Below are 14,365 nucleotides of genomic sequence, written 5' to 3' on the forward strand. Positions count from 1 at the left end.
CTACTCTATAATATTGAGGCAACAGATTGCACGCAATATTATTAATGAAATCTAACTACGTTACAAATTGAGTTAATAACAACTTAGCAGGAAGTGCCTGTCAATTAAAAACGGACTAATTCTACTGTGTTGGATTCATTCAAAATGCTCTTGATTTAGAATTACATACACATAAAGATGATATTTAATGTGATCAAAATAAGTAGATTCTATCTCAAACATTTTTATATTAAAGTTACTTAAACAACTGCCTCAAAATCAAGGATGCATTTATATTTAATACATTTTATCAAATGTATTAAGTAAAATGAAATGACTACAGAATAATTCATGACAGTGTATACTATATATATATATGATATATATACAAAATAACATAAATCCTGTCGTGTCTTTCTGTTGTTTTGATTAAACAAAACGGGGGAAAAAAAATCTAATATTGATCTCCAGGGGGAAGGGTAATGCGACGTCAGGTATCACCAGTCTGTTGTTTCCTCCTACACACATAGGCTAGTTCATGTGACAAAAGCAATCTTTAAAACAGGAGTGCTGCTCAGTTTTTGTGGCTCTTCAGGTTGGGCTGCTTCCATCGTGTGCTCTCATCGACCATGATCCTCTCGATCAACATAACGCTGGTCCCTCTGAGTGTTGACTTTGACAGTCCAGGGGACTATTTTCTCTTTATTTTTCATGTGTTGGTTGGGACTAGCACTGTGATTGTGGCCGGTTCTGTGGCATGTGGTATTATTAAGACCAATGCACTTCTAAGACAAAACCGTTTCATATTCATGCTGAACACAAGTATCTCGGACACACTGACCGGCTGTGGCATTTTCTATCAATGTCTCTTCGATGTGCGAGTCGGTTTCCCATCTAAAAATGGGACTTATTACATTTTGACCTCGCTCCTTGGAGTTAATATCATGACGTTTTTATTCGCTCAGTTTGATCGATATTTTGCCGTGTGTCATCCATTCTTCTATGGTCGATTCATCACCACCAGAGTGACTGTGTGCCTTAACGTGTATAGCTGGGTGCATGTTTATAGTCAGCTACTCATTCAACACTTGGTTCCGCTTTCTATAGCCGTAGAGATCGCAGTGTACAGCAGAATCAGTCTGATGCTGATTATAATCACAAAAATAGCCATGACCATCAAGCTGCTTATCGTAGCGAAGCAACAGCTGCAGCGAGAGCCGCCGGGCCCGGAGAGAGACAGTAAGAAAGAGTCCTTGTTGATCATAGTGGTGGTGGTGATGTCTTTCCTGCTGCTGTGGTCCCCAGGATTGTTTAATACAATTCTGTCTTCGCTGACGGGGAAGTATATCACCAAAAACGAAGCCGTAAACCCACTTGGTTTTTTAACCAGGAGCAACGCTCTGTGCACTCCTTCTCTCTATCTGTCCGCCAGCCCTTCACTCAGGACGGCCGTGTGGAAGAGTGTCTGGAGCAAAATCTGCTGCTGCAAACAACCCAGAAGGTTTGTTTCAGCACGAACTTTAGTGGGAAAATAATACTTGTGTTTAAACTTTACAGAGGTCGTTTCTATTGCTGCATCCCCGCAGACTATGGTAACATAGCTGCATTTGAAATGTAACATAGGCCTACAGACGTACTCAATGGTGCGTTTGGAGGATACGATTATTTCGTTTGGTTTCGTTTTTCTTTTCTTTTTGTTGTTGATCTTCCTGATATCATAATGAATCATAAACGGTTCATAATCGAAATTCAGAAAAGAACTGGACTGCAACAATGCAAGTTGTCATGGCTTGTTTTGAGCTGGCATATGGATTATCATTATTTCTTTTTACTTATTTATTAGCCTATTATTTTTGCAAAATCTATCCCAAAAATGTAATAGGTAACAGGCTTGTTGTTGCTTTTGTTGTTGTTGTTTTTGTCTCCTGATATTAATCCAAATTTGTAAAAATATCTTCCGTGAAAGGACCTATTATATCAGCTCAACCCTGTAACAGCTTTGTCACTCAGATAATGATATTTTCTTTAAAATACAAATTATGAAAACATAAAAAGCAACTTAATTTGTTTTATACCAGTGTAATTCATGGTACATAATGGTATTAACCATTATAATTTAATGGCAATTCTCCACGTTGATAACTGCTGGACTGACAATAAGGAATGCTGATCTAAAGAATGTCGCGATCGCGAATATGTCAAGAATTGTAAGAATATACTAATGATAATAATATTTCACAAGTGATGAACAATGTTTCTTTCTGAAGGTTTGCTAAGTTTGGTGGTATTATTTCCAAATTTTCACAGTAATAAAAAGCTCCTGTGTCTGTCTTCTTGAGTGTTCACACAATGACAATCAAGGTTGGCTGAAATGTTTTAAAATGTGAAGATGCTGTTTTTTCTTTTCAAGCCATTTCAGTCTCTCTCCCACTGTGCTTAAGACAAACTGGATGCCTACTGTACAGCTTAATCCTTAGGCTCAAGAACTGAGTAAAATATTCAGCAGCCAGTGTATTCATGCTCATAGGGAGAAACATACGTCAAAATCCACATTCCCCCATCACCAGTCTCCAAAAGCTTTATAGACCTCTTATTGACAATACTGAAAGCAATGAAATTAGTACTCTCACTGTACACTTTGCTAAAGTCAAAGGGAAATCTGGAATCAAACAAAGTAATTCAGCTTATCTGCAATACTCAGAGTATTGTGTTCTGTAGTATCAAAGGTAACACCAGATATGCCTATCCTGCTTGACCCAAAATGGTCAATTTTCTTATTAAAATATCAAATTTATATTATATGCTTTCAAGCTCTTCATTCACTTCCTTGATACTTTAAAAAGTGTATATTTTGACATTTTTGAATAGCATTCATATCGTATGTAATGCACTTTAACATTTGTGCATAAGACTTCTTGCTGGTTTGACAATTGTACCATAATATTTAGCATATAGTAATATTATAACCCTTATGGAGGCCACAAGTCAAAACACATTGGTCTCAAAATAAAGTTCTTTAAACTGAAACTGTGCTGGAGTTTTGACCTCTTTTGCTGTGGTTGTGTCATTTTTTTTTTAATGTCATTCCAATTAATATAAATATTCGGCCATGTATTAGGCCAAGAATGACCTCTCAGAAGAATGCAGTCCAGTACATCCAACAAACAACAACATTTCAGTCACCAAAGCACAACTCTTGTCAACTGACGTGATAAGAGCCTTAAGGTGTGTCCTTATTAATTTCCTAATCTTGCGTCCTCTTCTTTGAGACAGGCCTTGCGTTCAAATCTAGTATTATGCCTTACATTATTTCAGTTGTGTTTTTATCAGAGGGTTTAGGGCAGAAATAAAATGTAGTGAGATGAATGGCAGCAGGTGAGTAATAACGAGCCCGAAGTGCCATTACAAAAACAATATCATGAGTGAGACCAATGAGCTTGTATATACAACGGCAATCATCATCCTGGGGATGTTTGGGTACGCGATTAAAAAACAGGCCCTGGTTTTAAAAAGTACATCAATGTATCCATTAATCAGGCTCTGGAACGGACAAACAAAGCTGAAGAGATAAGCTAGAGAAGCAAACGCCAAAACAACTAATGGACTTGAGAAGTGGGGTTCAAAGTTGGCAAAAAGAGGACTGAAGGGGTTGAATTACCAAATGGCAGGATAACAGACAAACTGGTTAGGTACCTGGGTGCCCCAAAGGCAAATGAAAAACCGCAAGGAGGCAACAAGGAGGTCAGCTACAGCCTAAGCCGAAGGTTACTGTACTGTATATATACACGCACGCACGCACACGCACACGCACACGCACACACACTATGAGGGGCATTTTATGCCAGCACACTATACTAAAACGCGTGTACAGCGCCTATGCGATGACATCAAACGTCTAACGTGCGCGTGTAAATTCCATTCACTTTCAATGGACAGACAGGCGTCACGTAGGCGTCACGCAGACGCTGTACACGCGTTGTTGCACATACGCCTACGTGACGGCTGCGTGACGGGTGAACTACGCCTCAAATACGTGACATGAAGACCCGCCTGACTGTTAAGTACAATTCTACATAGGCGTACAGACACGCGTATTGCGAGTACACCAGATAACATGGGTGACGGGTGAAAAGTGCCACTAGCGAACGTAGTGGACGCCTGTGTGTGTGTGTAACGCGTGTAAGCCTATAACAGTTCAGCTGTTACACAGAGTCTCAGCTTCATATGGTATTGTTTATAAGAAAGCACAACTTATAGATGAAGAGAAAGACTATCTCGTACGTACCAGATAAACTTAACGTTTTTCCGGCCAAAACCGGAGGCTTAATTAGCCTGTTTTAGGAGTGAAAGTCAGCAAAATGCAGCTTAAACAAAATGTTTTACCTCATTAGTTAACTAGGAATGTCTGTAAAACATAATGGGACTGTGCATAAGTGCCGAATTGGGTTAAACAGTGTAGATATAAGGTCCGATGGAATCATATTGTGAACGGACTGCTGTCCACATGGCTACTGAATATTCATTAGATAGGTCCGCATGGCTACTTAATATTCAGGGATGACAGCGATTACGGCTTCTGCAGGCAGGTAAACCTACCTAATTACAGCTGGTGCGTAATGAACTGTGTGTCCGCGCGCTAAGCTGGGAACTGGCTGTGAGCGTTGCACTTTACTATTAGCCTACTATTTTTAAGTAGCTGAAATTATTTTAATTATCCCTTTCACCCTTGCTATCATTAAATATCAATTCGATATCATTCAAACCTAGAGAGAGAGAGAGAGAGAGAGAGAGAGAGAGAGAGAGAGAGATTTCGTTAACAAGAAAATAAAAACTGGCCTGAAAATAATAGAAATATCCTGACAGCTCTGTGGGGGCTTGGAGTTCATCTGTAAGTTGTGCTTTCTTATAAACAATACCATATGAAGCTGAGACTCTGTGTAACAGCTGAACTGTTACACAGAGTAACACACTGTTAACGTACACGCGTTACACACACACACAGGCGTCCACTACGTTCGCTCGTGGCACTTTTCACCCGTCACCCATGTCATCTGGTGTACTCGCAATACGCGTGTCTGTAAGCACGCCTATTAATCAGACTTTATGCTGGCACAGGCGACGCATTCTAGGCGTTTAAGTATAGTGTGCTGGCATAAAATACCCCTCATAACACACACGCACACGCACACACACACACACACACACACACACACACACACAAACACAGATCAATAAATCAATAAATCAATAAAATTCTGTTTGTTTTCATAGGGCCCAAGAGTCTAACAGAGGAGCAAAATAAAATGTCTACCAATATTTCAAAACTTTTAGCCTTAACAATATTGTATGTAAACAGGGATTAGGTCATGCATCATTGGGAGAACAGCTTGTGTTAATGGGCAGTGGCTTATCAACCAACTATATAATGATATTAAATTCAAAATGCGTTTTTGGAACAATGCTCCTCTACAACAGCATAGACTCTGTGAGAGGAGGAGTTCCTCTGGCAGTGGACTTCGACTGCCCTGAGGATTATTTCATATTTATTTTCCAGATTTTATTCGCTACAACTACTGTTCTGGTGGCCGGACCTGTAGTCATATCTATTTTGGCCACCAGAGCTCTCCGCCTCCAGAACAGGTTTATCTTCATGCTGAACACTAGTATCTGTGACACGCTGGTTGGCTTGTCAGTTTATTATGTCGGTCTGTTTGATGTTTATGAGGGATATCCGTCCAGAAATGGAACTTATACTGTGTTATCTTCTCTTCTTGGTGTAAACATAATGACGTTTTTATTCGCACAGTTTGACCGCTATTTTGCCGTTTGTCATCCATTCTACTACAGTCGCTTCATAACCCTGCATGTGGTTATCTGTGTAAATGTCTACTGCTGGCTTCAGGTCTATATTCAGCAGATCGTTATCAATTTTGTGCCACTTTCCAGAGCAATACAGGTGTATGTTTTCGGTATTGTCAGCTTACAAATCATAGTGTTCACCAAAGTGGTCATGACTATTAAACTGTATGTTGTTGCCAGATTCCAGCTTGACAGAGATCCTCCCGGGAGCGACAAAGACAGCAAGAAGGAATCACTGCGAATTATCATTTTTGTTGTCATCAGCTTCTTAGTGTTGTGGTGCCCCTCTTTTGTTAATATTATCATCAGATTTTTAGGAGGAGGAGGGTTGACGTTTAGGAACGAGGCCACCAATCTTTTCGCCATCATGGCTCGTTTCAACGCTGTGTGCACACCGTCTGTGTATATCTGGGGGAGTCCGGCTCTGAGAGAAGCCATGATGAGGACAGTGTGGGGCAGAGTGTGCCCGAGATGCAACAGGAGGTAATAAAGGGAGGAAACACTGAGAAGCTGCTTAAAAATGCACTGAATTGTTTAATCTGTTCATTCATTTATACACACATTGCATTTTTTATCTGTTGAAGCAGTCATTAAACTGCCTATAACCCCATTTTCAGAGTCGGCTACTGTGATGCGAAGAAAAACACCAAAAAGTCACGGAAATAAGAACAAGAGGACTCCACTCTGCGCGTTGTTCTAATTGACTGTTTGTTTTTGCCATCTCTCTCTCTCCCTCTTTTTCTCTCTCTATCCTAATAAGTTGGGTGGACGTTATAAATCCTACTAAATATACAGAGTTTCTATGTAAAGACTATCTTCTGCAGTGTTTTTATCACTGGATCCTACAAGGTTGTGTTAATGTTTCATTCATGAGTTGAATTTGAAATAAGGATTCCACTAAGATTTTTTAAACAGTAAATAATAATAATAATAATAATAATAATAATAATAATAATAATAATAATAATAATAATAATAATTTGTATAGCGCTTTTCTAAAACAGAGACGTTTGTTACAAAAAACGATAGTATACACTACGTTACTGTCAGCAGTGTCGCTGTCTATGAGGTGTGGTGCTGAATTGCAGGGAGACTGTATGAAAATGATCAAAGGGGACCAGAAACGAATGTAAGGTATTGATTTCATTAAAAAATACAAAAGCATTATTTTCTATGCCATATCGTACGTTGACTGTGATAGATAGTTCCCGATCCCTCTGCAGTTTGCACGTCTGCTCGCAATTCTCGAGCTTTATTTAGGCCTTTTCTGCCCTTTCCTGTTACAAGATAAGAAGCCCCTGGCTTCCTCATTAATTAAAATAATGAATGTAATTTATACATACATACAGTAGTGTGAAAAAGAAAGAAAGAGAGCAATATTTATATATATATATATATATATATATATATATATATATATATATACATATAGCTCGATATAATATTCTGAAATAGTAAAGGGGAGGAGGTTGCGCTCTTTCTTTCTTTTTCACACTAGTGTAGTGTGTAATGATTGCATAACTCGCGATCGGACATTATTATGTAATATATTATTAGTGCTGCTATAATAAGTATGTCAGTTTGGGGTTGGATTCTGATTTGTACATTATCTGATTTTTGCTGAGAAAAGCACCTCCATGAAGGCCACTTACTCGTGTTGTACTTCAATTATCTTAAAATGAAAAGAATATTATATTTTAATTATTTAACGAACAACGAACATACGTCTTTTCTACAGCATTCTACAAAGTGAGCTGGATACTATGTTATGTTAGATCCAGCGCATTGGTATTAGTAAAGTTGTTCTAAGATATTCTAATGAACATGAAAAACAAATCATGTATTTCCAGGCCTTAGTGAAATGCTGCTTTTTATCACACGTGAATTGATCTGTGCAGGTGAGACTCTGGACAAAATTGCAGTAAGAAACCGAGCCGGGCTGTACTTTCCATATATATTTGACTTGACTCGACTGGACGAATCTTTCATCTATTCTAAAGGTAATAAAATCATTCAAAAATGTTTTTGCGCCAACTGTATCACTATCAGTCTTCTGTACTCGGCATAAATGACATATAGCGTACGGACCAGCCTAACACTGTGTTGAATAGGATACAACCATATCAGTAGAGCAATAACGAAATACACAGCAGGCTATAGTGCAAGTACATTTAAAAAAAATATTGTGACTTAATTCTGATTAAATTACGACTTAATACTCGTATTATGTGCAGTGGTGTGTATATAACTTAAAATGCATTCCTTCATCATTGACGTGAGCAGAGATAACATTAAAATAATATTCAAAAAGCAATACAACATGCCTGAGAGCCTTGCTGCATGATATTCTGATATTCTATGCATGTATGCATGTATGTATGTATGTATGTATGTATGTATGTATGTATGTATGTATGTATGTGTACACACACACACACACACACACACACACACACACACACACACACACATTTTGAGGTTAAAGGGCATAGGTTGCTGTGTAAACAAATACTTGAAAAGGAATGCTTGTTGCAGGTGTGATTATTGTTTATAATATAGTATCATAACATTACTAGTATTGATTGTTTGAAATCTCTGAAAAATCTCATCATCGTGTACATACACCGGCAGTAGCACCCGTGGCCCTTTCAGAATTTCCCCAGAGGAAATTTTCTAGTTATTATTATGTGACTCCAAACGTCATGAAAACACTCAAAATGACCACACAAAAAACATAGAACAACTCAAAGGAGATGCAAAAATTAGGGGGAAAAAATCAAACATGTGACTATGTAAGGTGGTCGTGTGTTCAAAGGTTAAACGAAAGTCTCTGCAGGACTTCTGCATGAGGCTGGTGTTAAAAGTAAAACAAAAAACAAAAAAAACAAGCATCAGATCTCAAGAGATCATGGGTGATGACTGACTGAGCACTGTGCAGTAGGTCTTGTGTATAAAGATGCTTGCACCTAAGAACCCTTTGCGCAGAACAATGCTCCTCTACAACAGCACAGACTCTGTGAGAGGAGGAGTTCCTCTGGCAGTGGACTTCGACAGCCCTGAGGATTATTTCATATTTATTTTCCAGATTTTATTCGCTACAACTACTGTCCTGGTGGCCGGACCTGTAGTCATATCTATTTTGGCCACCAGAGCTCTCCGCCTCCAGAACAGGTTTATCTTCATGCTGAACACTAGTATCTGTGACACGCTGGTTGGCTTGTCAGTGTATTATAACGGTCTGTTTGATGTTTATGAGGGATATCCGTCTAGAAATGGAACTTATAATATTTTACCTTCACTTCTTGGGGTCAATATATTGACGTTTCTGTTCGCTCAGTTTGACCGCTATTTTGCCGTGTGCCATCCATTCATCTACAGTCGCTTCATAACCAGACAGTTTGTGATATGCATAAACATCTACTGCTGGGTGTACAATGCTGCTCACTTGATGGTCAGGAATTTGTTGCCACTTTCCAAAGCGATGCAAATGTACGTATTCAGCATTGTCCTCTTTCAGTTAATCGTGCTCACGAAAGTGGTCATGACTATAAAACTGTATGTTGTTGCCAGATTCCAGCTTGACAGAGATCCTCCCGGGAGCGACAAAGACAGCAAGAAGGAATCGTTAAGAATCATTATTTTTGTTGTCATCAGCTTCTTAGTGCTGTGGTGCCCCTCTTTTGTTAATATTATCATCAGATTTTTAGGAAGAGGAGGGCTGACGTTTAGGAACGAGGCCACCAATCTTTTCGCCATCATGGCTCGTTTCAACGCTGTGTGCACACCGTCTGTGTATATCTGGGGGAGTCCGGCTCTGAGAGAAGCCATGATGAGGACAGTGTGGGGCAGAGTGTGCCCGAGATGCAACAAGAGGTAATAGGAATGTTTAATCTATACATATATACATGCTCGTGTTTTGTTATTAATGTATTCGTACAGACGTTGGTCATTTAAAAATGTGAAATTGTCTGTTGCAGAGTCAGCTCCTGTGATGGGAAGAGAGACACCAACAAGTCTTGGAAATAACGAGAACCGGAGGACTCCATTCTGCACGTTACTCTAATTAACTTGTTTTTGCCTTCTATCCCTGAATTGATTCAGTGACATTGTCCTGATCATGTCCTCACGCCCAAACAGCTACTCTTATTAAATGTTAAAATAACGCTGTTGTCTGAGAAATCTACCATAGTTAATGTTCATGCCAGCGGCAGCCTCCCTGAATCTGACAAATCCAAATAATGAAGCAAATGAGGTGTAAAACATATCAATCAAATTGAAAGAAAAAAGACTAGGTGTTTATGGCAGATGTGCTTAATTCAAGATGATATCTGTTCAGATTAACATGGTAGATAGACAACTCGATGTACTGGGCTAATGGATATTTAGTGAAGAATATAGTTTTTATCTCCGATATTTTGATTGTGTTTTCGGTCAAGTTAAATTATGTTTCTGTCAGCAGCGTCAACGTCCAGGCTATGTGGTGCTGAATCGGTCCATTTTAAACAGTTTGAGCACACGAAATTCTGTATTGTGCTGTTTCTTTGATCGTTTTTTCCTTTCCTTCTTTTGCAGTTATGTGTAGGCCTGTTCTGTTGTGGTTTTGTCTGGTTGAAGTTGCTGTGAGCCGGTGTTAATGTACGTAAGGGTTAGGGTTAGGTATTATTATCGTAACATGAAAATGTTATTATCCAAATATTATAAACTACTTATAGGTCTTCTAAAGTAATTTATCCAGGTATATATTTCGTATCAGACCAACTTCTATGAGGATCGGGTGGAAGTAACATCGACAGCACAGAGGCTGAAACAGCCTGTTAGTTAAAGCGGAGGCCTTCAAGTCCACTAACAACTTATCTCGATGAAAAAAGCCACAGACATGCAGCAAAACATGACTACTGGAATGAGTTTAAAGTTAACAAGGGAGCTCTGTTAGGCTTTGTTTTTTATTCAAAATATTTATTATGATACATAATATACTTGATCTCCCGTTTTTCACAGACAATCTTCATGATCATCTACACGGCCAGAGGTAATGACGGTACATCGCATGCCATTATCATCTGACATTGTAGACTACTTCTATCATCCATGTATGCTGGTTGAAAGACATTTTTTCTGATATGTTACTACTTTGAATCCATACATGAATTAAAATGATACATAAATACAGCCCGTTCTTTCTCATCGTTTTTCTACACGTGAAAAACCTCAAATGAAAACACGACACCTCTCAGATTCAAACGTTATCACAAGCGACATAATGAACTTTGTGTTTTGGTGTTTTTCATAGTACGTGCGTTCATAAGAATATACATTTGTGCAGGGAAAAAGATTTGTTTGTAGCTGTCAAACATTTCACTTTTCTGCTGGACTTCTCTCTTCATTCTGCAGTGTTAGAGAACTTACTTTACTTAATTTCTACAGCCATATTCCAAAAACAATCAAATAAATCATAACAATAAGAAACGCAAACTGTATGAGTATCAGGTAATATACGGCTCTGAGTCGAGGGCGAGTCTGGTTGAGAAACTTTTTTCGGCCTGCCAATGAACACTAAAATTATTAGTTTTTAGCTAATCACCTCATTACTATATAACTGTCAAAACAATATATTTAACGCCTCGTGCTGTACCAGGTGATATAGGCCGTTTGAAAGAAAGCCAATGTGGACAGTTCCTGGTGCTGAAGTCATTTCTAAACCGGTCGAATAACAAATAAAAAAACAGAAGTTACACCACACGTCTCTTTGGAACAGAAATTCAAGTCCACGGACATTACATCATAGTTTTTCAAAAGATCAAGGCTGGTGACTTCACGGTACAGTCGGTCCTGCTTTAACATCTTGCATATAAAAATAATGCCTGTACCTAAGAACCCCCTGGGCACGAACAATGCTCCTCTACAACAGCACAGACTCTGTGAGAGGAGGAGTTCCTCTGGCAGTGGACTTCGACAGCCCTGAGGATTATTTCATATTTATTTTCCAGATTTTATTCGCTACATCTACTGTTCTGGTGGCCGGACCTGTAGTCATATCTATTTTGGCCACCAGAGCTCTCCGCCTCCAGAACAGGTTTATCTTCATGCTGAACACTAGTATCTGTGACACGCTGGTTGGCTTGTCAGTTTATTATGTCGGTCTGTTTGATGTTTATGAGGGATATCCGTCTAGAAATGGAACTTATAATGTGTTATCTTCTCTTCTTGGTGTAAACATAATGACGTTTTTATTCGCACAGTTTGACCGCTATTTTGCCGTGTGCCATCCATTCTACTACACACGCTTTATGACCCTGCATGTGGTTATCTGCGTAAATGTCTACTGCTGGCTTCAGGTCTATATTCAGCAGATCGTTATCAATTTTGTGCCACTTTCCAGAGCAATACAGGTGTATGTTTTCGGTATTGTCAGCTTACAAATCATAGTGTTCACCAAAGTGGTCATGACTATTAAACTGTATGTTGTTGCCAGATTCCAGCTTGACAGAGATCCTCCCGGGAGCGACAAAGACAGCAAGAAGGAATCACTGCGAATTATCATTTTTGTTGTCATCAGCTTCTTAGTGCTGTGGTGCCCCTCTTTTGTTAATATTATCATCAGATTTTTAGGAGGAGGAGGGTTGACGTTTAGGAACGAGGCCACCAATCTTTTCGCCATCATGGCTCGTTTCAACGCTGTGTGCACACCGTCTGTGTATATCTGGGGGAGTCCGGCTCTGAGAGAAGCCATGATGAGGACAGTGTGGGGCAGAGTGTGCCCGAGATGCAACAGGAGGTAATAAAGGGAGGAAACACTGAGAAGCTGCTTAAAAATGCACTGAATTGTTTAATCTGTTCATTCATTTATACACACATTGCGTTTTTTATCTGTTGAAGCAGTCATTAAACTGCCTATAACCCCATTTTCAGAGTCGGCTACTGTGATGCGAAGAAAAACACCAAAAAGTCATGGAAATAAGAACAAGAGGACTCCACTCTGCGCGTTGTTCTAATTGACTGTTTGTTTTTGCCATCTCTCTCTCTCCCTCTTTTTCTCTCTCTATCCTAATAAGTTGGGTGGACGTTATAAATCCTACTAAATATACAGAGTTTCTATGTAAAGACTATCTTCTTCAGTGTTTTTATCACTGGATCCTACAAGGTTGTGTTAATGTTTCATTCATGAGTTGAATTTGAAATAAGGATTCCACTAAGATTTTTTAAACAGTAAATAATAATAATAATAATAATAATAATAATAATAATAATAATAATAATAATAATAATAATTTATATAGCGCTTTTCTAAAACAGAGACGTTTGTTACAAAAAACGATAGTATACACTACGTTACTGTCAGCAGTGTCGCTGTCTATGAGGTGTGGTGCTGAATTGCAGGGAGACTGTATGAAAATGATCAAAGGGGACCAGAAACGAATGTAAGGTATCGATTTCATTAAAAAATACAAAAGCATTATTTTCTATGCCATATCGTACGTTGACTGTGATAGATAGTTCCCGATCCCTCTGCAGTTTGCACGTCTGCTCGCAATTCTCGAGCTTTATTTAGGCCTTTTCTGCCCTTTCCTGTTACAAGATAAGAAGCCCCTGGCTTCCTCATTAATTAAAATAATGAATGTAATTTATACATACATACAGCAGTGTGAAAAAGAAAGAAAGAGAGCAATATTTATATATATATATATATATATATATATATATATATATATATATATATATATATATATATATATATATATATACATATAGCTCGATATAATATTCTGAAATAGTAAAGGGGAGGAGGTTGCGCTCTTTCTTTCTTTTTCACACTAGTGTAGTGTGTAATGATTGCATAACTCGCGATCGGACATTATTATGTAATATATTATTAGTGCTGCTATAATAAGTATGTCAGTTTGGGGTTGGATTCTGATTTGTACATTATCTGATTTTTGCTGAGAAAAGCACCTCCATGAAGGCCACTTACTCGTGTTGTACTTCAATTATCTTAAAATGAAAAGAATATTATATTTTAATTATTTAACGAACAACGAACATACGTTCTACAGCATTCTAGTGAGCTGGATACTATGTTATGTTAGATCCAGCGCATTGGTATTAGTAAAGTTGTTCTAAGATATTCTAATGAACATGAAAAACAAATCATGTATTTCCAGGCCTTAGTGAAATGCTGCTTTTTATCACACGTGAATTGATCTGTGCAGGTGAGACTCTGGACAAAATTGCAGTAAGAAACCGAGCCGGGCTGTACTTTCCATATATATTTGACTTGACTCGACTGGACGAATCTTTCATCTATTCTAAAGGTAATAAAATCATTCAAAAATGTTTTTGCGCCAACTGTATCACTATCAGTCTTCTGTACTCGGCATAAATGACATATAGCGTACGGACCAGCCTAACACTGTGTTGAATAGGATACAACCATATCAGTAGAGCAATGACGAAATACACAGCAGGCTATAGTGCAAGTACATTTAAAAAAAATATTGTGACTTAATTCTGATTAAATTACGACTTAATA

The 14,365-nt window shown here is 38.4% G+C and overlaps 4 protein-coding genes across 4 annotated transcripts; all 4 read left to right on the top strand.

Annotated features, from left to right (window-relative positions):
• Positions 1-608: 608 nt before the first annotated feature.
• Positions 609-1,514, top strand: LOC131974433 (probable glycoprotein hormone G-protein coupled receptor). Its single transcript, XM_059336737.1, has one exon. It carries the CDS (start codon positions 609-611, stop codon positions 1,512-1,514), a length of 906 nt encoding a protein of 301 aa, XP_059192720.1.
• A 3,923-nt stretch (positions 1,515-5,437) lies between these two features.
• On the top strand, positions 5,438-6,325 carry LOC131974434 (G-protein coupled receptor 183-like). Its single transcript, XM_059336738.1, has one exon. The coding sequence runs from the start codon at positions 5,438-5,440 to the stop codon at positions 6,323-6,325; it is 888 nt and encodes a 295-aa protein (XP_059192721.1).
• Positions 6,326-8,794: 2,469 nt separating this feature from the next.
• LOC131974435 (mu-type opioid receptor-like) lies at positions 8,795-9,715 on the top strand. The gene has a single exon (XM_059336740.1). The coding sequence runs from the start codon at positions 8,795-8,797 to the stop codon at positions 9,713-9,715; it is 921 nt and encodes a 306-aa protein (XP_059192723.1).
• Positions 9,716-11,729: 2,014 nt separating this feature from the next.
• Positions 11,730-12,617, top strand: LOC131974436 (kappa-type opioid receptor-like). The gene has a single exon (XM_059336741.1). It carries the CDS (start codon positions 11,730-11,732, stop codon positions 12,615-12,617), a length of 888 nt encoding a protein of 295 aa, XP_059192724.1.
• Positions 12,618-14,365: the final 1,748 nt, after the last annotated feature.

This window comes from Centropristis striata, chromosome 7 (genome assembly GCF_030273125.1).
Source record: "Centropristis striata isolate RG_2023a ecotype Rhode Island chromosome 7, C.striata_1.0, whole genome shotgun sequence".
Taxonomy (NCBI): domain Eukaryota; kingdom Metazoa; phylum Chordata; class Actinopteri; order Perciformes; family Serranidae; genus Centropristis; species Centropristis striata.